The following is a 23432-nucleotide window of genomic DNA, read 5'->3' on the forward strand; positions in this document are numbered from 1 at the left end:
AAATAAAATAGCAAATTGTGCCTGATATGCTGGGACCAGAGTACGTGGTGTGTATATGTATGACTAGCTCTCAATGATGACGTAAGAAATATGGTCATTTATGTAATCTGGTCCCAGCAAACCAGGCACAAATCTGCCGTTTTATTTGCATACGCATCAAATGGCGGGTTGGCTGTCACGGTTTTTGGCGCAAAGTAACCACAGTATACTGCTAATCAACTTACAACTACATACTCTATATAGTATATGTGTATACGTATGTCTTACGTCATCATTTAGAGCTAGTCATACGTATACTATATACATAATCAGTAAAATAAAATAGTAAATTGTGCCTGATCTGCTGGGACCAGAGTATGTGGTGTGTATATGTATGACTAGCTCTCAATGATGACGTAAGAAATATGGTCATTTATGTAATCTGGTCCCAGCAAACCAGGCACAAATCTGCTGTTTTATTTGCATACGCATCAAATGGCGGGTTGGCTGTCACGGTTTTTGGCGCAAAGTAACCACAGTATACCGCTAATCAACTTACAACTACATACTCTATATAGTATATGTATATGTATACGTATGTCTTACGTCATCATTTAGAGCTAGTCATACGTATACTATATACATAATCAGTAAAATAAAATAGCAAATTGTGCCTGATCTGCTGGGACCAGAGTACGTGGTGTGTGTATATGTATGACTAGCTCTCAATGATGACGTAAGAAATATGGTCATTTATGTAATCTGGTCCCAGCAAACCAGGCACAAATCTGCTGTTTTGTTTGCATACGCATCAAATGGCAGGTTGGCTGTCACGGTTTTTGGCGCAAAGTAACCACAGTATACCGCTAATCAACTTACAACTACATACTCTATATAGTATATGTGTATGTATACGTATGTCTTACGTCATCATTTAGAGCTAGTCATACGTATACTATATACATAATCAGTAAAATAAAATAGCAAATTGTGCCTGATTTGCTGGGACCAGAGTACATGGTGTGTATATGTATGACTAGCTCTCAATGATGACGTAAGAAATATGGTCATTTATGTAATCTGGTCCCAGCAAACCAGGCACAAATCTGCTGTTTTATTTGCATACGCATCAAGTGGCGGGTTGGCTGGCACGGTTTTTGGCGCAAAGTAACCACAGTATACCGCTAATCAACTTACAAGTATTATTACAGAAATTGAAGTTAGAGACTCTGATCATGATTTAGTATTAATATCACTATAGTCCAAGATGAAATACATTTAAAACAATTGACAATTTACAATAAATAATAAATTATACTGTATAACATATTTTTATTCAGTTTATATACCTTTTTTTCCATCACATCAATGATTTATTTTTCTTTGAAAAACTAAAAAGGGATCTAGAATATTTCTAAATTGATAAAAGTGTATTTCTTATATAGATAGAAACTTGAACCATACTTAATAATACTAGGTGTTTAGTTTACATGCATAAAATAGATAGGTAGCAAATAGTTACACCTAAAAATTAGACATTTCAAACGTTCCTTCACAGAGATACTGAGATTCCACAGTTTACAGCGGTCGAAAATACTTGCGCGCTCTGCTTGCGCACTAGTTGGCCATTTATGGCCTACTAGTGTGCAACAAGCAAGTATGCACTCGACAGAGTGCAGTTCTAGTTAATGTATTATGTTTATATAATTTTCTTTAAAGCACATAACAGTGCATAATTTGATACTCTCATAGGCTTCTATCTGGCAAGGGAACCCACTACGAACTCACTTCTAGGTTTTACGACTACTAATGGAAATGCAGCACTTTATAACCAATGCAACCGCGGGTTCATCTCTCACCATTGCTGTAGCAGATAAAAGCACTTATCCGTTCACAATCCCAGTCTGCCCATTTGGACCCGGAGCCAAACTCCAGGGAAGTGCAGTTCTCCGTCGCACCGTTTGGTTCCCCTGTATTCCAGTCCCTGAAGGAGTGGCTGCTCCCGTCGGACCACTTCCAGGAGTCCCAAAACAGGCCTATCCAGCTCACACGTTGGCCTTTGATGTTCTGTATCTCATCGTGCTCGGTCTGGTTCCTCACACTGGCCAAGTCTGTGTAGTTCTCCCTGCAGTACCGCTGAGCCTCGTGCCATGTTAGCAACTCCTCAATGAGGGTATATTTCCCTGTTAAATATTTATCACAGTCAGTTCCTTCCTGTACACAGAATAAATTATAACATGGGATGATCAAATGGCTTAACCTGCAAATCTTATAATTAATAAATAAATAAAGGCTTAAAGCTGCTTTAAGCAATTTAATGATTTTTTTTATTTAGTTGTTGGTATTCAGACAGCCAGCAATGAGTAAAATGCTCCCAATTTTTTCTAGAGGCCGCAATTTGCATTCAAAGATTTTCTAGAAGCTTTGTCATTGGTCGATTTGCCTGTCTACTTTCTGATTGGTTAGTCATTTCCGACCAATGACAAAACTTCTACGAACGTATTTGAATGCAGATTGTGGCATAAAAAGGTAGGTGGCTAGCGCACATCCAGTTCCTGTCTGGTGCTGGACTAAGGTAAGTACAGTGAAGAGAGGAGAGTCCGCACACAGGTTAGCTCCAAGGTGTTTGCTTTTTATTCAATACACCATAAATAAGACACAACGTTTCGGCCGTGAGCGGCCTTCATCAGGTGATAATCGGCAGTATATGTGACAACTCCCTTTTAAACCCATCACGTGACTGATGACGACTGCATGGGCAGGTGATTCACTAACACCAATAAGTGACATGACAATAAATATAACAATAAATATGAACATGAATGACCACCACAGCAAGCAAGTTTCCAATAAGGCAACACAGTTTCAAAAGAACAGTTTCAATCAAACTTGCTGGTTGCAGATTGCAGATTGTGGCCCCTTGATGTGTCACAGAGACAAAATAAAAAAAAAAGGTAATTCAAACTTTGACATATTATTGCTTATAGCAGCTTTAAATAAAAAAAAATCTATCTAGCATCTGGGCTAATAATGGAGGGTTCCATCGATCACAGATTTGAATCACGAAATGGGCCTCTAAACCAGGGGTTCTCAACGTTTTTGGCCGGGGACCCCCGGAAATGCTTTGGCAATGTCTCGGGACCCCCGCCCCGCCCGCCCCCTCTCGACCCCCAAATATAAATGCTACAATAACCTTAATAATAGAGACAATACACCATAGATAAATACTGAAACCAGATATAATCATTAGGGAAGGTGTATGCATGTACTATGTGTACTATATGTAAACTCTTCATTTACATTTTCCAGCCATTCAGTTGCAATTATCTTTCTTTTTTTATAATTTGGGGACCCCCCCCCCCCCCCCCCCAGAGCCACAAGCGACGTGCCAGAGGACGTGTCACAAACTCTAGAAATGTCACTGTATGTTGCAGAAACCGGATTGCTTTCATCAAATGATGCACATGGTCTTGTGAGTCATGTTCCATACCGTTTGATGCACATGGTCTTGTGAGTCATGTTCCAAACCGTTTGCCTGTAATTGGCTTCATAAATGTGTTGGTGGGCCTGACACACAGCCCTCCGAGGATGGTCCTTTTCTAGTTTCATAAATGTTCTTAATTATTTACCATGTTTGTTTACTCATTATTCATGTTTATTTGCGTTATTACTATATTGGGGATCATAAATATAATGGTAAATGTTAAGTGGTGCATTCAGCACCTTCAGCATCCAAATCTCTTTACAATGTGCATTTCATTCACACTTTCACACACAAGATGTCGCAGAGGAGTGCAGGAAACCTGCTCATCAGAAAAAGTTAGGGGTTCAGGACACAAACCAAAACCAAGCAACCACAAACCAAACCAAACCTTTAGTTTATGTAAATCGAATGCCTGTTAATTTCTCTTCTTGAATACCCAGATTTGAGTGTTTGTGTAAACGCATACATTCAAGACAAAAGTGAGGACGCAAAATGTGATTGGCCAGAATAAGATGATGTATGATGATACGAGCGCCCCTCACTTCACACGGGTGTGATTTTATTTCCCCTTTATTCATGTATCTGTCCATTTGTATAATTTGTGTCTGATACCTTTTTGTATGTTTGTGTATGTCTAAATGAGATTTAGGCATAATATAAAACAAGGTTGAGAAGAAAAAGAAACTCTTACCAGGTCGGCCTTGGAAGTGTGTAGAATTACAGAGGGTATTAACCACCTGCTGCTTGATGCTGGCCAAGGAGCTAAAACTGTGCACTGTGAATAAGCGCTCAGAGCTGCCAGTGATATTCAGCAGCGCCGCCAGGTCATCCGGATCTCCCACACCGATGGCAAACACCTCTATTCCTTGAGCTCGGAGGTCTGCGTCCACGTCCTCCACACCATCCTGTGAACGGCCATCCGTGATCAGCACCAGGGTCTGGGAAATGCTCTGTGACTTGCGACCGCCTCGTGATGCTTGAAAGTAGTCCTGAGTGAATGCTAGAGCGCGTCCAACGTTTAGGCCGTCTCCCAGTTGTCTCATGGCAAGGATCTGGTTGTTCAATGCCGTTTTGTCGTAGAACTCGTTGAGATAAAACTCCTTCCGAGGAGAGCTGCTGAACTGTGCAACTCCCACCCGGACAAACTCCTCGCTGACGTTGAAGCTGGCTACCAGGTCTGTCATGAACTTCTTCATGACTGTGTAATCGTCTGGGTCAATACTGCTCGACTGATCAATCAACAGGACTAGGTCGGCCTGTTTCTCACAGGTTGCCAATGCAGAAACAGAGGCACACACTGTCGACAGCAGACCTTCAGTCCTGCTCTGTAGAGCCTGGAAGCTATCAATTTCGAAAAGAAACTGTTCATGGGGCTGGTTGGCGATGGACTTGAGTTGAGTCTCACTAAAGGATCCCACTCCCATGGCAAACACAATGACTCCCTGTTGCCTCAGGAGCTGGGACGGCCCCACAACGTCATCTGATGACTTGCCATCTGTGATCACCACAGCGATCTGAGGTACCTGCTCATCAGCACGGCTTCCGGCCTCCTTTGTGAAGTAATGAGTCTGGAGGAAAGTAATGCCCTCACCTGTATTGGTGCCTCCCCCTCGGTAGGGGAGTCTGTCCACCTGCTGGAGTAGAGATCTTTTGTCTGTGTGATCCTTCAGCAGGAACTCCTGCCGTGGCACGGTACTGTATTGTGCCAGGCCAACACGTACTTTGTCCGAGCCAATATCCAGGATGTCAATGAAGCTGTGGATGAACTGCCGAACCTTCTGGAAGTCATCTGCGCCGACGCTCCCAGAGCCATCCACTAAGAAGACCATGTAATACCAACTTGTGCCAAACGGGGGCGAGTGACACTTCTGTGAGTAACTTGTAGCACCTATAAAGCACTATAGCAAAATCTGGACTAGTTATTTTGTAGGTTCGACTGCTGGAGCTATGGGGAGTGCTTAAATGAGACTCAGACACAAGGAGGTTAAATGTTAAATGATTGCCGGCAGTTATATTGAAAAAAACAATTAACAAACAAACATACAAACATACAATATGGAAAAGAAATAAATTGGTACCAACTCTTGAGTAGCAATTGCTTGGCCACTTCAAATTCTCACAGTTCACTGTGTCTTTCTAATTTGGGTGCACCCTTCTAACTTTCCAGTTCAAACAATCAAAATAGGACAATACAATTTACAAATATCCACCCTTTCAATGCGTAATGAATTGACCACTCAGTCACTGTTCTCCCAATTATGAACAAGGTATGGTATGTATGCAAAATCAGTATACGTGTTATGGTTCAGAGTCCCAAGGATAAACCATCCAGGTATGTATCAGTGTATGTGTCAAAGTTCCATATGGTTTCCAAAACTGTAAGTGTCAGAGTTCCAATTCCAGGGGAATGTATGTGCATGCGTGTGCGCGAAGGGAGAGAGGGGGAATTGGGATTACTGCAGCTGAGAGTGGGGGAGTCTGCAGATTAGGCCTAGACAGTAGTCTGTCTGTCCAGTGGTCACCAGAGTATGGGGGAATACTCGCTGTCGCTCAATCTCTAGATCCTGGTGGGAAGCTCGCCATCTATTGGAATGGTCAACTGGAAAACGATCCAATCCAACAAAAAAACCTGACCTGTCATCAGACAGGGTCAGAGAAATCTAATCAGTATCAAAGTGTCTGTTCATTAGTTTTTAACCATGAAATATGCATTACATGAACTTTCTTTAAATGAAAACAAATGAAATACTGTATGCAACACTGTGCATTTTTAACCTTTGTACATACTTTTTCACATTATGTATTTTAAACACACATCTTCACATGAACATCAGTACACTTGTAGGAAGTGCATCATGAAATGGATTACATCCATTTTAGTAAACAAACATAAACTTCTTCTTAGTAGTATTACACTCTCAAAGTGTTCACTTGCAAAGTGCAAAAAGAACAACAATATCCCTTCATTGAAATTAAATGAACTGTCTCACCGATTCTGTGTGAAACAGGCTGGGCACAAACAATGCAATGGCTGCCCCAGTGAATCCACAATGGTTTCTAGAAATAAACAATACCACTCATCAAAAACCAAAGTAATTTCCAATTATTTGTTACTCTTAAATTAACTCATAAGATGTGGTGAGTTACCTTGCTTCGCTGTGGTTTGTGCTCATAAAACTCTTCTAGTATCACACTTTTTCTCTCTCTGTTCTGTGTTCTTCTCATGTTACTGCTGTTTGGCTGTCTTTCTCTCTCTAACCTCAACAGCTGAACTGACTCAGTTCAATTGGGCTTGATTAGTGCAGCACTGCAGGTAGATGGTAATCACTGCTTCAACAGGTTGCTGTGTGGCTGGAACAGCATATCAGCCAGGCCTAAACTGACTGCTGATTGGTGGAACCACATGTCACTCTGTCTCTGATATCTAGTGATTTTTAGATAGCTTAACAAATCTCTGCACTACTCAGTGGTTAGGTTTCAGACAGGGTCACTAAACATAGTAACTTTAGATTTAGTTCTTAGGCAAAAGAACACATATAAGGCAACTGTAGCTTGTCTCTATATGTTAGGGTTATACTGTAATCCACTAAATCATGTGTGTTACAACCATGTCAGCCTTGGTGTCAGTGTACATACTGCAGAGCAGGGACACATTCATTAGTATTTTGCATTTCAATTACTTGCATTATTTGATTTAGATCTACTTGTGTGTGTGTGTGTGTGTGTGTGTGTGTGTGTGTGTGTGTGCATTTTATAGACTGTGTATCTGAGACAGTGACGCACGCACGCACGCACGCACCCACGCGCACACACACAAATATCTCACCTATATCCTTGAAGCAGACTGCAACGAAACGTGTCGAACAGGGGTAATCATGCCATTCACCATTAGGATGCATGACTGTACAAAGCTCTATTCCATCACTGTTGTTTGGTTCTCCAGAAGCCCATTTCCTGAACTTCTGTTCCTCTGCGTCTCTGTAAAAGCGTTCACCTGCCAGTGACCATCTCCAACTGTTGGTGTCATCACGCAGGCCTATCCAGGCTCCCTTAAAATAAATTATACTAAGATCATTTATAGTTTTATTTTAGGTCAACAAACTATCATGTTTTGTTTTGGATGTTTGGGATGTCTGATCTCTCTTACTCTTACTTGACTGAATTGAATTTGGGATGTATAGTTTAGGGATTTACGGGATTTACCAAAATAGTTTACGAAAATAGAGCCCTTGGGGCCCTATTTTCGTGCTAAACCCCCTATCCTATGCCTTTTTTACTATTTTGAAAAACATTTTTGAATAGTTCAAATAGCCAATCTACAAGCTCACAACGATGACATAGATTGGTTATTTTAACTATTCAATTTTCTTTTTCCAAAATATATTTAATTTAGTTTAGGGGTTAAGGGGTTTAGTTATTTTCGTCAGTGCTAAACCCCTTATCCCTGAATTTATTTTTTACTATTTAGAAAAATATTAAAATTGTTCAACTAGCCGATCTGCATCACCACGTTGTGAGCTTTACTTGTAGATCGGCTATTTGAACCTTTCAAAAATGATTTTCAAAATAGTAAAGAAGTTTAGAGATAAGAGGTTTAGCAGCACTGATGAAAAAAAGGGCCCATTAGGGCCATGATGTAAATGGAGGCATGCAGAAAAGGGAAGACATTTTGTAGAAATACTTACATAGTTGCTTTCAGGATTGGCCAGGCTTTGTAAGTCGACTGTAACATTCAGTGTCTTCACGTCGTCCATGCTGTCTATAGTAGCCAGGTCTGTGAACATCTCCCTGCAGTGCTGCTGAGCATCGGTCCAGTTCCTTTTGTCATATATAAAGTGGTACTGACGAGTGTGACATAATGAGAGGGTACACAGCCCTATAGGATAAAGAAATTAAATAAAATTCAATAGAATATAATTATGCCTTTTTTGATTAGACTTCATTGAGGTGAAAGTAAAAGCAGACAAGAGTAGAACCGTCATAAATCACAAGGATACAGTATTGTTTGATCGTGCATGGTTTGGTTTATATTTACCGTAGAAGAAGCCAAAATATTAGAAATTTGGCCCAGCTTAGCTGAAAGTAATATTGACAGTATTTACAGCAGACTATTAACAGTACTTACCTGTCACAATGCACAACAGAGTCTTCATTATAGTTTATCCACTTCTGTCTCTCTGTAGGTGACTGTACAGTGTACACACAGTGAGTCAATTTAATAGAATTGAATTGAGTGCGTCATAATAACTGAAAACATTGGACTGATTCCATGTAATTTGACTATCGGTAAATGAACAGAGCAGCTCTGTTACAGAGCCGCTTCTAAGAACATTATGCAAAGACGACTGAATAGGGCACACATACCGTGTATAAAATAAATTGCACTAAAAAAATTCTTGTTGATTGTGCCTTTACGTTAGGCCTGTCCTTTTAATCTGTGTCTGCTGCTGTGTGTCCAAACTGGATAAACAGGACCACCCTCACATATTAGTTTTTATACTCTATCGGTACATGGCTGTCTGTTTGTATTGTAGCTGTCTCTTTATTCTTCCTCTCTCTTACTGTCTCTGCTGTATACTAACGAACGTGCTGCTAACTCTGCTGTCTGGCTGTGTAAACTGCATGTTTCTAATACCCAGGGGTCATGCTAGCTGACCTCACTGAGAAGAAGAAATTTGGCTGGTTCTCCCAGTCTACAGAAACACAGGGTAAATGTGTGTACGTGTGCCTTCTTCTGCGTATGTGTTTGCATGCATGCATGCATGGATACGTCTGCACTCATGTACTGTACATGCTTTTGTTGGAGTGTTTGCGATGCATGTGTGTTTGTGTGTACTGTGTACATGCATGCATTGTATGTACATGCACATACTGTATATGGTTATGCTTATGGCCACATGAGAAAATGTACATGAGTGGGTGAACGGTTTTGAGGCATATGTTTCCCTGCCTAGATGCTTGCTCGTGTTTCCCTGCCTCTGCTTGCTTGTGCACGTCATATTTGCATTTAGGTCATTTGCCATCATCATCTTCTTCACCAGGAGGAAGTGTTTCTGATATTATTTGAAACCGATGGCAGGCATTCCCTAACAAACAACAAAACTGATTAACTGAATTAACAAGCATTTGCTAAATTGCTACACCTGTAGTGTATTGTAGGTTACTCCATTATTCACTTCTACAGTAACGTTTTAGAATGCTAAGTACTGTTGTTCAGGCTGTTTGTTGTTTTCTCTTTTTTATATATATATATTATAATTTTTTGGGGGGGAAGCTTTTTTATGACTTCATTCATAGTGAAGTGAAGTAGACAGGAAACCGGGAGAGAGAGATGGGGAGTGACACGCAGCAAAGGCCGTCAGGATTGGGACTCAGCCACTGTGGCCAGTCATTTTGTGAGAAAGACTGATAACATATAGTTGATGGAGAGAGGGTAACACAGGTGAGAAGGCATTGTGAAATCCAGTCCTTATCCAGGAGGGGACATAGCCTGGATCCAGACCCCGCCCACTCTCTGAGTGGACTGCTATCTGATAATCAGGCTAGAGGGGACATACATTATGGATCCAAAGGAAGGGGCTTATTTACATTGTAAATAACCCATGTGTGAGATATTTCTTTGGCATCACCACTCATTTGTGAGCAATGTTGTATTGAATCCCTTCTCTCCATTGCAGTTTAATAAAGGATATTTTGATGCATGATGCATTACTATAAAGGATATTTGTATGCATGTTTGCGATATGCAGCTGTGGGTATGATTATGTGATTATTTATAGTAGCCTGTATTATTCTATAGCATGCAAACCTTTAATAAATAATGGTCATACAATTGTTTTTTTGTCCAAATATATTCTACACATTGAAATGTCATTTCACCAGTAGCTATGTGTTCTTATACACAAAGGGGCCAGAAGATTTAGACAGAAAATGTGCTACAGTATAAATCATCTATGAAAATGTATGCAATTACTTTTTATCTATAGACATTTACACATTTACAGGCTAATTTACAGGTATGTCCCAACTACTAAACAATATATTTGAGAATATATATTCTGGGCCCCATAATGTACAGTAGTCATATACCCATATAGTTCTATAAAATACATGATGTCTGATGTTTCTTTGCAGTATGGGACAAAGGTGCCAGTAAAAAGCACCCAGCAGTTCCGTCATAGCGTCTCACTCTGTTTCCTGTGTTCTTGTGTGACGTCACAGCGAGCATGCCCACTAGTGACACTGAGTCGGTGAACACGGAAAACCAGAATGGAAAGAATGCCAAAGTCCCCTGCTGTGGCCCTCTCTGGTGAGTCCGCCATTTGACACATGCATTTTAGACATTCAGCCTCAGCAACATCGAGAGCAGGGGTTGCCCAAAAGGTAGCTCGTGATCTACCAGTATAGATCACAAAGTTGTGCAGGTAGACCACATGACATGCCATAAGAAATATGTACGGTAATTTAAATGGCACTTGAATTAAGGTGACTTGATTAATTGACATTAAAAAAGGGGCCTGTCAGCTCAAACTCAAAATGCTAAACTTTGTTTTCAGTAAGAAAAATAAGAAAATCACCCTCAAAAGTTTCCCATTTCAAGTGGGTTTGTCTTGTGTAATGCCAGTGGTGGTATTCCAAAGCCCCCTCAGGTAGCCTACATTTTTAAACTATTTCCAGCAATGGGATAATTAAGCAATATTACACGAGAGGGTGTGGTTTAACGTGATTATTGTCACGACAGTGATGCGGTCAGGAACGAGACATAGTCGAGTTCCGCAAGCATCACTGAAGCATCACCTCCTCTCAGTACCATTTTAAAATGTCTCCTTCCCTTCTCTCTCTCTCTCTCTCTCTCTCTCTCTGACTAAAGCTTGGACCATAATGTAAAACCTGTGATAGACTCTCTAAAAGGATTGACTTTAACATAATGACCGTCTTGTTCCCCCCAGTCAAAAAATTACTAAATCCAAGTACAGGTTAGTATGGTGGTGGATCATTATGCACACTACTGCTGCATGGTGGACCAATTCCCTATCTGCCTTTAATTGACTGAAATCCATTATTCATATTGCATGGTTGATTTGTGACCTTGTATTTGCAGTGTCTCCAACAGTGTGTTGACATTTTGAATCCCTTTTTAGCCCCCCCAAACGACCTTTTGCGTGTAATGTTATATTTATGCCTTAAATTAACATGTTTCATTTTCCTGGGCAGTTTGACTAGGACCTCAGAGAAAGACATGACGTAGTTATGAAGCATCCTACAACCACTTTAAGTGAGGAATAGGAATTATCTGCTGTCTGTTGAGAATGAATGGCAACAACATGGAAATTATAAACATTTCTTGTACACAATTTCGGATAGTTGCACTATACATCCAAGAGTAAAGGCATATCTATGTAATTTAAATAATAAATAATTACATACAATTCATGCACCACTTACTTACCCTGGCCTGCAGTATGTGAAACAAACTAAAAACATTATCACATGCTGATAAACTGATAAATGTCTCATACTGTAATGACGCTACAGTACCAGTTCCAGGGAAAACAGCGATTTGCATGAATACAGCCTGTTTTGCATTAGGTCACAGTTTTGGTGTTTTGGGCCCTGAACACACTCGCCCCCATTTATTCCGTGGACCACTCATCCCCAGCTGTGTCTTGTAAAACTTTTACTGAGGTTAAGGTTGGGAATAAGGTTAGGCATAGTTTTACTGAGGTTATGTTTAGGAATAAGGTTAGGTTTAGGTGAGGTTATGTTTAGGAATAAGGTTAGGTTTAGGCATCGTTTTACTGAGGTTACTGAGCTTTAGGATTACTGCGCTCTCCTCGGTCAGCTGGATTTGACTCGGGCGAGCGTGTTTTGGGGCAGGCGTTCTTGCATCATGAAGTGTATGGGAGTCAGTTATTTATGAGTGCTATTCCGTTTAAATAATGTATTGATCACGTGTGACAAGCTTGTAAGTGTGCATGTGTGTGTGTGTGTGTGTGTGTGTGTGTGTGTGTGTGTGTGTGTGTGTGTGTGTGTGTGTGTGTGTGTGTGTGTGTGTGTGTGTGTGTGTGTGTGTGTGTGTGTGTGTGTGTGTGTGTGTGTGTGTGTGTGTGTGTGTGTGTGTGTGTGTGTGTGATAGCATAGACTTAAAGGTCCCCACACACAGAGCACGTTTTTCGGATTTTTAGCTGCGTTTCTCCATCAGTTTTCTGAAAAACTCGTCCAGTGTGCAACCACCTTAAGTCCTGTAAAACCAGCAGTGGGAAACAGATGCCACTGGTCTGCCACTTTGAATATTGCAGAGAGTTGTGACCCGTTTTGGCTTTGTGAGTTTATCCTGTTTTGTTCCAGCATTCCTCCAGTGTTGCTGTTTGATCTCCATTCTCACCCAAACTCACTCTGAGGTTCTGCTATTGTAATCCACTATGCCAGTGGTTCCTGCGGACCCCCATTAGAAAATAAAAATATATGCCAAGGACCCCCATATGAGAAGATTTGTATGGCTCTAGCAGAGATTCTCAACCTGTTTAACTTCAAGGATCCCCCAGTTTGACATGCATTAGTCTATACGGACCCCCATTTAATGGCATTTCTATCTCTGGGACGCCCAATTTATATTGTAAAATCGGACAAATTGAACAAATGGAACCAAACGGACCTGTTTGGTTCCATTTGTACACTCTGGTTCCAAACTATCATTTAGCTGGGGACCCCCTGGAACTGCCTCAAGGACCCCTGGGGGACCCCGGACCCCACTTTGGGAACCACTGCACTATCCTATTGATCTGCATGCACAGTATGCTGTACTGCATCAAATACCTATACTTGTGCATGTACTGTAACATTTGTAACATCATTGTGCCTGTTATCGTAAGTCATGTATGTAATTATAAGTGTTCATTTAATACATCTAACATCTACATCTAACAATATAAATACGTTATAGTATACCACCAGTATAGTTTAGTAGAATTAAAAAAGCAAGCCAAAAGATCAAATAAAATAAAACTCACAGCAAGTCAATATGGAAAGTTTGTGCTTTCCATATTTTCATTGCCATCTTGCCACTGGCATTATTTTGATGCTAATATTTGTACAGAAACCAAAATGTTGAAGCAAATATATTTAAATTAATTCTGGATTATAGAGGGTATAGGCGCATGCATAAAGTAAGTAGCAAATCGAGTGTCAAAGTTAGTTTAATGTCGTTTAACATCGTTTAATACAATCACATTGGACTTTTTAGTTTGGATGTATGGGCTGTCAAGGCCAGAAAGTAGTGTTTCAGTCAGTAGGCGTTCCCGCATAACTTGCGGGTATGATGATGTAACGCTCATACTCTCTATAGACAGTTTCAACGTGTGACTGTTTACTAGTATACCTAACTACCTCCTGGTTGTCTCCACCAGGCCGAAGGCATGTGGGGAGAGTATGTTTTGCACTCCGTCCGTCCGTCCGTCCGTGTGTCCGTGTGTCCGTCCGTCCGTCCGTCCGTCCGTGAGCAGCTAATCTCGGCCACCGTTAACTGCCAAATTTTGCACACACACTCCCTGGATGCCAACGATGAACCTCTGCCCCAAACTTTCCACAACGGCCTGTTATAGCGCCACCAGGAGGCCGCTTTGTGCAAAACAAGTTTTTGCACAGTACACCTACAGATTTTGTCCAAACATCACGCAAATTGGTACATAGTCTCTCTAGAGCCATTCAACCAAACCGGTCTTTCAGATTTCTCACACTCCATCCTGATTGGTTAAGATTGGCTTCCAAAATTCACAGGAGTGCTCAGTTTCAAACAAAATGCTGCAAATCATGAGCACATCGCGTGATTTCCGTAAAATTGTGCACCCACATTCCCACTAGGCCGAGGACGAAATGCCACATGAACAATTTCAACTCAGACTCAAGGTGGCGCTATAACTGGCCGAAAAGTGTTTTTACCTCTAACTGCACGGATCTGTGGATAACTTTGTATGCCAACTCCCTAGAGGCCAAGGAAAAACCTTTGCCTGGAATTTTTCACATCTGCTCTTTATAGCGCCACCAGGAGGCCCACATATGTAAAACACATTTTCTATTATTACTCCTCCAAATTTCACGCAAATCGGTATACACTATCTCCATAGTCATGTGATCAACACGGAGCGGCACCATTTCCCATCTTCCATCCTGATTGGCTAAGATTGGCTTCCAAAGCTCACACGATTCGTCCATTTCGAAAAAAGGCCACAAATCACAAACACAGTGTGCAATTTCCGTTAAATTATACACCCACATTTTCACTAGGCCGAGGACGACATGCCACAATTTTTTCCTCAAAATCAGCCTCACGGTGGCGCTATAACAGGCCAATTCCTGTTTTTAGCTATAACTGCATCGATCTGTATACAACTTATGTATGCACACATGGAAAAACATTGTACCTGCATCCCTCCAACACGAACCTCCGGCCCAAATCTTCCTCAACAGCCTGTTATAGCGCCACCATGAGGCCACAACCTGACCTGCCCTGGTGGAGACTTTGTCTAGTTTTTTATATTTTAGTCGTTTCCCAGGGCAACAATCATAAACTTTTTGGATGTTCACAAAGGTTGGAATATTCAGGGCATATGTATTAGCATGATGTAATTGTAGTCCTGTACTCTGAGCTCACTTCCTCTTCCCCCTCTACCTCTGTCTGTCTGTCTGTTACTGTCAGTCGCCATTGGCGAAGGTGGAACCGTTTCTGTCGCAGGAAGTGTCGGGCAGCGGTGAAGTCTGTGACATTCTATTGGCTGGTGATCATCCTTGTGTTCCTCAACACTCTGACCATCTCCTCTGAGCACTACAACCAGCCTGACTGGCTCACTCAAGTACAAGGTACGTGAACATAATGTGTACAAGTTAGGCATTTAGCAGACGCTCTCTCTCTCTCATCCAGAACCACTTTCAGTAAGCAAGGAAAACACGAGGTAATCAAATCCATAGAAGTAGTCATCTAGGATCATAGGCAAACCAAGAGCCTACCATCAGCCTAAACACTTTACAGTATAATTATCAAAAACATCAATCTGTACATTGAAACTATACACACTATACCAGGGATGTCAAACTCATTTTGGGGTGGGGGCCACATTGGACGAAATGTGACTTCATGAGGGCCGGAGCGATGCAACCATGCAGTCGCAGACTGCAAGCATGCTCATAATAAGAATAGCTACTTACATTATTGACTTTCATTATTGGTATCATACCTGTAGCCTAGAAGCCATTTTTATTTATGGAGCGCCAATAAACCATTTGTAAATAGAATATTTAAATTTCAAATACTGTCTCAGCAGAAATGTGTAAATGGCTACACAACCCTTGGTTTTATGCAGGCCTGCTTTTTTATTGAAGTGATGAACAATGGAACATTAAAAAAATATGACTGAACAATAACTAATACTTCAAAAAATTGTTAATTGTTATTTTTCAATTTGGTTTGGAGGTTAGCACGCACGCACGCACTCATGGACGCATGCACGCACACACGCACGCACTCACGGACGCATGCACACACTCATGCAAGCACCCATGCACGCACGCACATAAATATGCTGTGTGTATATGCATATATACTCAGATGTGCACACACATGCTTGCTGTCTGTCTTTCCAGATGTCGCCAACAAAGTGCTTCTGGCAATGTTCACTATGGAAATGCTGGTGAAGATGTACAGTTTGGGGCTGCAGGCTTACTTCGTGTCACTCTTCAACCGCTTTGACTGCTTCGTGGTGTGTGGAGGCATCATAGAGACCATCCTGGTGGAGCTCGCCATCATGTCCCCACTGGGCATCTCCGTGTTCCGCTGTGTGCGACTCCTCAGGATTTTCAAAGTCACTCGGTGAGTGGGGAAAGTGCATGTTGGGCCTATAATCGAAGGCTCAACATATAGGGAAAGTCGTTCAAAGTATTGATGTAATTATTTGTTATAATAAATGCATTCATAATTCATTATAGTATAAAGTATACATTGTATAATGCAATCATTTTTATAAAATTGTTTGTATTGCTTTTTCCAACATGTAGACACCACTGGACTACAAATGAACATATACAATACATTAAGAACACCTTGAATAAAGACTGTAATACATGAACAAAACAGATACATAAGGAAATAAAATAAGTATAATGCAATAATAATGTGTGGCTAACTTGTAGTAATTTGTAGAACCACTGACGCAGTACTGTATGCGTGTGTATACTGTGTGTGTGTGTGTGTGTGTGTGTGTGTGTGTGTGTGTGTGTGCATGTGCAGCAGGGTGCCTCATCATGGCTGTGCATTTTCCCGTGTTGATGTGTCTTCCTTCTCTCCAGTCACTGGGCGCCTCTCAGTAACCTGGTTGATGTGTCTTCCTTCTCTCCAGTCACTGGGCGCCTCTCAGTAACCTGGTTGATGTGTCTTCCTTCTCTCCAGTCACTGGGTGCCTCTCAGTAACCTGGTTGATGTGTCTTCCTTCTCTCCAGTCACTGGGCGTCTCTCAGTAACCTGGTTGATGTGTCTTCCTTCTCTCCAGTCACTGGGCGCCTCTCAGTAACCTGGTTGATGTGTCTTCCTTCTCTCCAGTCACTGGTCGTCTCTCAGTAACCTGGTTGCCTCTTTGCTGAACTCCATGAAGTCCATCGCCTCGCTGCTGCTGCTCCTCTTCCTCTTCATCATCATCTTCTCGCTGCTCGGCATGCAGCTCTTTGGGGGAAAGTTCAACTTTGACGAGACGGTCACCAAAAGGAGCACCTTCGACAACTTCCCGCAGGCCCTACTCACCGTGTTCCAGGTAACCAAAGAACTCTTCTCTTCTCTTCTCTTCTCTTCTCTTCTCTTCTCTTCTCTTCTCTTCTCTTCTCTTCTCTTCTCTTCTCTTCTCTTCTCTTCTCTTCTCTTCTCTTCTCTTCTCTTCTCTTCTCTTCTCTTCTCTTCTCTTCTCTTCTCTTCTCTTCTCTTCTCTTCTCTTCTCTTCTCTTCTCTTCTCTTCTCTTCTCTTCTCTTCTCTTCTCTTCTCTTCTCCTCTCCTCTCCTCTCCTCTCCTCTCCTCTCCTCTCCTCTCCTCTCCTCTCCTCTCCTCTCCTCTCCTCTCCTACTCTATCATTTCCTCATGTTAGACTAATAATGTTCATAACTCTGTTCGGTCAGATCTTGACAGGTGAGGATTGGAACATGGTGATGTATGACGGTATCATGGCGTATGGTGGTCCAGCCTCCTCTGGAATGGTGGTCTGCATTTACTTTATCATCCTCTTTATCTGCGGAAACTGTATCCTCTTCATCGTACGCACGCACACACACACACACACGCACCAACACACACTAACCCACACCAACACACACGCACGCACGCACACACACACATACACACGGAACATGTGTGTGTGAACATTTTACAATGTGAACATTTTAATAATTTCTTTATGTCCACATAATAAATGATATACAAGGACACAAATATTTACAAGGTGCTGTACAGAATGCAGTCAGCACATACCCATACCCACACATACTTCAGGGGTACAAGTAACAGCTTCTTCACCCCATTTGGAGGCTACCGATAGTAGAAGAGATTGCACTGAATTTTGCAAGCTGTTTAGCTCCTTTTTTTGGCATCCCAAGTTGTTGGAAGCCACGCACGCACGCACGCACGCATGCACGCACGCACGCACACACGCACGCACACACACACACAAACACAAAGGTTAAGGTTTTTCCCTGAGTCACACGAGCAGACATCCTCCTGAACGTCTTCTTAGCCATCGCCGTTGACAACCTGGCAGACGCAGAGAGCCTCAACTCGGCACAGAAGGAGGAAGAGGAAGCCAAGAAGTGGAAGAACAGCACAAAGTACAATACTGTCCACTTCTGACACCTTGTCCTAAATGCATACATGTTGGTTACCATATAGCTCATATTTTCAACGTTCTGTCGTTGGGACGTTCCAAAGGACGGCATGATAAAATGTTTTTAATTTTAGTTTTCTTCTCTCTTGATTACCCTGCAGTGTTGAGAGCACAGATATGAAAAAAGAAGATGGAAAAACTGAGGACAAAGGTGGAGAGACCAAGGTGAGAGAGAGAGAGAGAGAGAGAGAGAGAGAGGATGGATTTGCAATGCACAGACATTTAGAGGGGCAGGTGCTCAAGTGAAAAAGGCCACCTTGTGCAGCGCGTGGAACTGGCTGGTTGCCTTAATAGTGTGAGATTTATAGATTTTGGGGCCTAAATAATATATTAGAAGCTTTTTATCAAGAATTGATCAATGTCACCATGGACCACATACTGTTTTTTTTCTTCCAAAGGGGCTACTACAACCATTCCATATAAAACAGTTGTGTGGTGGTGTGATTTTCACAGCAGAGATACAATTCCAAATCATCCCTTAGTGTGGGGTTAGGTGGGGTTGGCGAAAGGGCCTTTCTGTGTGGAGTTTGCATGTTCTCCCCGTGTCCCCTAGGGTAGATACCCTCACAAAAAACATGCAGTAATCCTGGTCACTAAACTGCCTCCCTCTGGCCAGCCGGGGCACCTGATGGAGGGGAAAGGAACTGTTTGGAATAACGTGTTCCGTAACGCGCTACGTCCAACCAGGGAAACTCCCCGCTGTCAGGTGTAAACTTGGGCATGAAGGAAGCATGAGTTCAAGTCCGTTGCTCTCCCCATGTCCCCCATATATGGGGACTAGGTTGGTGGAGGGTGTGTAGAGCCCAGGATCACATTAGATGATTGACACAGGGGTGAAAAATGGGTTACAAAATCGTGGGATAAAAAATATATAAAAAAAAAAACCCTTGTGTTGTGTTTTTTACAATGTATACTTAACGTAATTTCCTTTAAACTCCTGTTGGTATGTAGGTTCCTCCAGAGGATCTGGAAGACAAAGAGCCGTATCCTACAATGGACAACCCAGGTATTATATTATATCAAGGAATCGACAATATTTAGTGATTTCTTTTAAACGTTGACTGAATTGATTAGTCTGATTAACCACTTAAAAGTCATCCTGTGTATAACATTCATTTTTGTAGTCCTTTAACTCTATCTCTACCGCTAGCTGTTAGCATAAACCCCCAGCTCCAGCATACACGTTCACTTTAAGAAGTCAGAGTTTGCCCGCCCCCCACACACATTGGAACAAGCACACACTCCTTACCTCTCGTCAGAAGCGTTTACACATGGTGCCAGCGTCGCAGTACAAAGGCACAAATTAAATCCAAAATGTGGATGGCAGAAAATCCTCCCTTCCACTGCTTTGCACTGTGAATATATTTCCAATCCCATAGTTGGAACGGTGGGGCGTCACTATGGGAACCGGACCAATGTTAAAGGCTTCCGTAGGCATCAACCATTATATAGACAGTCTATAGAGTCTACGTTGGGGTACGTATATATACGGACTTGGGATATGACGCCACCTAGCGTCGACGTACGTATATATACGGAAACAAAGAGTTAAGTCTCTGGTAGCTCGGTAGCGTTACAGATCCAAAAGGAATGCTGCGGGGTCCTAATGTTTGAGGATATTTTTAGACGCGTACACATAGTCGGAAACTATTTATTTTCTGTAAAATGCATAAGTAAATACATTTCAGGTACATTTACGTTGCATGTGTCATTTCTCATTATTAACAAGACACCATGGCAGAGAAGTTGTCAAAAACACATTCATGTGGAATGGATATTGTCAAAAATGTACCAGTGAAAGATTATAACAGAAGTATACAGTGAGACTTTAAGCCCTATTTTATAATGTATTGTACAACGCTGTGGCACGCCGCACAAACATTTCTACCATTTTCATATCAAGGCCCATTTGATGAGTTTTAGCCTCTCAGACCCATATCTCTCAGACCCAATCCGAATATTTTCTTTATCGTCGGATAAGATTTGTTTCCATTGGCCCAGGCCGTAGCGTAACGGTCTGGGCACCGGACTGGTAATCCAGTCGCAGTGTGCCGCGGGTTCGACTCCCGGACCCGACACGGCCTTTACTGCATGTCATCCCCCCCATCTCTCTCCCGTTTCCTGTCAGCCTACTGTCTGTCCCTTCAAAAATCAATAAAAGGCGTAAGCCGCAAAACAATATCTTAAAAAAAAAAAAAAGATTTGTTTCCATGCTGTATTGATGTGGTACCATTATAGAGAACAGGGAAATGTTGATAAAAATAGCAATGTGTAGACTTCTTGTAAATTAAGTAATGCAGATGTTTAAGGATAATTTAACTCTTGAGAGCGTGAAATGATGATGGCTCTTGTGTTGACTCTGGACGGACTGTGTTTCCTGTCCTCGCCACCAGGGTGTGCTGCGGACGACGAGGAAGACCTGCCAGAGGTACCTTCTGTGCCCCGCCCCCAGAGGCTGGTTGACCTCAGCATCAAGGAGAAGACTCCGCCCATTCCCAAGGGCAGCGCCTTCTTCATCTTTAGCCACACCAACCCGTGAGACACACACAAACACACACACACACACACACACACACACACACACACACACACACACACACACACACACTAAGGCTGTCCCCGAACATTCAGGGTTCGAATGTTCACTCGTTAGGGTTGGCACTCAAATCTTAATTTATGGCCTTGAACCATTCGTATTTTTTATTTTTTATTATTATATATATTTTTTATTATAATATATATTTTTTTACTCAGAAATAAATCTTGGCGAGAATGCGATATGCATAATAAGAGTACTATGTTCATGTTGTGTTTACAATAATTTGAAAGTCCTGCATGACGGCAGAACAGACTAACACAGTGTCAGTGACACACACACACACACACACACACACAGTCACACACACTATGCCCACTTCACAATGCGCTTCTGAGAGTACACAGGTGATTCGGTGAAACAAATTAATGAACGAGTGACAGCTAAAGAGCAAGCTACACTGCAGTTGTACAGGTAGGCTACTCACAATTACCATGTTTTGGGGGCTGCTTGAAAAGTCATGGCTCATTTTGAAACCTGGTGCAGATCAGCTGAGCACAGCAGCCACTTGACGCTCTGTGTGTGTGTGTGTGTGTGTGTGTGTGTGTGTGTGTGTGTGTGTGTGTGTGTGCGTGTGCGTGTGTGTGTGTGTGTGTGTGTGTTGGGAGAGACGCACTGCGCTCTGATCATGTTCAAGACGGATATCTCGTGTTGTCATTATAGCGAAGTAAAGACGGTTGTATCCACACTCAAAATGCACACCTTCCCGGTCGGCCAACCCGGTAGCAATCCTCACCAACCCCTGATGAACTTATAACCATTGTTTCACTGATAGTCTATGCAACGTCGCCCCGGAGGATCTATTCATGAATTGCAGCCTGGTTAAAAGCACTCAGAGAAATTAATTAATTAGAACCAAATGGTTCGGATGTTAGCTCGAAAATTCCTGCCAAAGTTCGAGTCCTAAAAACAGGGCTATGGTACAGCCTTAACACACACACGGCTAAAGGCATGTGTAAAAAGACACGTTCACATGCACAGTCACGGACACGCTCAGATGATACACACAAAAATGTAAAAAACTGGTCCATTTGGTTAAATTTTTACACTCTCAGAGTTACAGACCCATAAGGGTCCATTTGGTTCCTAATTATCATTTAGCTGGGGACCCCCTGGAACTCTCTTAAAGACCCCTAGGGGGTCCTTGAGGTTCCCCACTGTGGGAACCACTGCACTAGGCTATTGTGTACTTAATTACTTTATCATCTCTCTTACCTTTGTCTCATTCGTTTCCTCTCTCCTATGATCTCTCTCTCTCTCTCTCTCTCTCTCTCTCTCTCTCTCTCTCTCTCTCTCTCTCTCTCTCTCTCTCTCTCTCTCTAGGTTCCGTGTGTTCTGTCATAAGCTAATTAACCACCAGATCTTCACCAACCTCATCCTCGTCTTCATCATGCTCAGCTCTGTCTCTCTGGCCGCTGAGGACCCCATACGCAACTTCTCTGCTCGCAACATTGTACGTACCTTGTCCTTTGCACAGGCGGTATGGGGGATATTGGATTTTAGAGCACAATTCCTGTTTTTATGTGAAATTCCTGTGGTTCTTGTGATCTGAGAGAAGCCTTTAGAAAGCTTTAAGGGCCACTTCACCCCTTTTGCAACCAAATCTTATTTTAATGACTTTCCTGGGGTTTTTATGTGGGTAATATGTGTTTTTAGATATTTCAGTATCAGTATTTCCAAGTGTCCATGGGCTCCATGATGTCATGGACACTGGGCTCATTTACTTCCTGGACTACATGTTGTCTCAATAAGACAGCCCTCCCCTAGCCTGAGCTAACGCTAGACATTTCTGGCCTAGATGGGAGAACCCCCATGTGAAAACCCTAGGAAAGTGTTTCTTGTCTCCCAAACATCATTAACTCCTTTAGTGCGCACTAATTGTAGCATTAACCACAGCTTCGGGTGCCAGCACTTCACTCTTCACTCTAACTACACTGTGTTTGCCCGCCCCGGCCCCCGATACAAATGCACAGGGGAAAAAAACACACCTCCTGTCAGAAGCTTTAACATGGCGCCGCATCGCGGGAAAAAGGAACAAATTAAATCCAAAATGTGGATGGCAGAAAGTTATGAGTGTTTGAAAATCCAATATATATGCCTTCCCATAGTTGGAACGGTGGGACGTTGCTATATGGGAACCAGACCAATGTTAAAGGCTTCCGTTTTATTTTTTTAAGCTTTTAGACGGTTTTGTGCATACTGAAGCTGTTTTTTCCATATTTAAATTTCAGTTCAAATTCTAAATCTGTAGTCTTACTCTCGGGTCACAGAACTCTATACACAATTAATACAATGAAATAGTACAATTACATTTTCTAATACAGTTCTGTAAGTGGGATGTTGTTAGTTATGGTCGTGGGTCCATGAATGTTTGTCAAAAGAAAAACAAATTGATATAGACAAACTACATTTTATTGTGATTGCATGATTGATGACTTGGAACTTGTGCATTGCCTCTTGCAG

The 23432-nt window shown here is 42.0% G+C and overlaps 1 protein-coding gene across 1 annotated transcript in view; it reads left to right on the forward strand.

Annotated features, from left to right (window-relative positions):
- Positions 1-23432, forward strand: part of LOC310861995 (voltage-dependent L-type calcium channel subunit alpha-1D-like) — a gene marked incomplete at its 3' end in the record, with an annotated part of 99210 nt that overhangs the window by 42088 nt on the left and 33690 nt on the right. The window contains exons 9-20 of the mRNA XM_083769733.1: positions 9103-9171; positions 10685-10772; positions 11413-11439; positions 15159-15319; positions 16100-16325; positions 17052-17259; positions 17616-17736; positions 18203-18317; positions 18475-18538; positions 19325-19379; positions 20767-20908; positions 22293-22422. Of these exons, the coding sequence (XP_083625859.1) occupies positions 9103-9171; positions 10685-10772; positions 11413-11439; positions 15159-15319; positions 16100-16325; positions 17052-17259; positions 17616-17736; positions 18203-18317; positions 18475-18538; positions 19325-19379; positions 20767-20908; positions 22293-22422 (1406 nt within the window). The remainder of the gene's footprint in view (positions 1-9102; positions 9172-10684; positions 10773-11412; positions 11440-15158; positions 15320-16099; positions 16326-17051; positions 17260-17615; positions 17737-18202; positions 18318-18474; positions 18539-19324; positions 19380-20766; positions 20909-22292; positions 22423-23432) is intronic.

Source organism: Protomyctophum parallelum (genome assembly GCF_964188405.1).
Source record: "Protomyctophum parallelum genome assembly, chromosome: 7".
In the NCBI taxonomy this organism is placed as follows: Eukaryota; Metazoa; Chordata; class Actinopteri; order Myctophiformes; family Myctophidae; genus Protomyctophum; species Protomyctophum parallelum.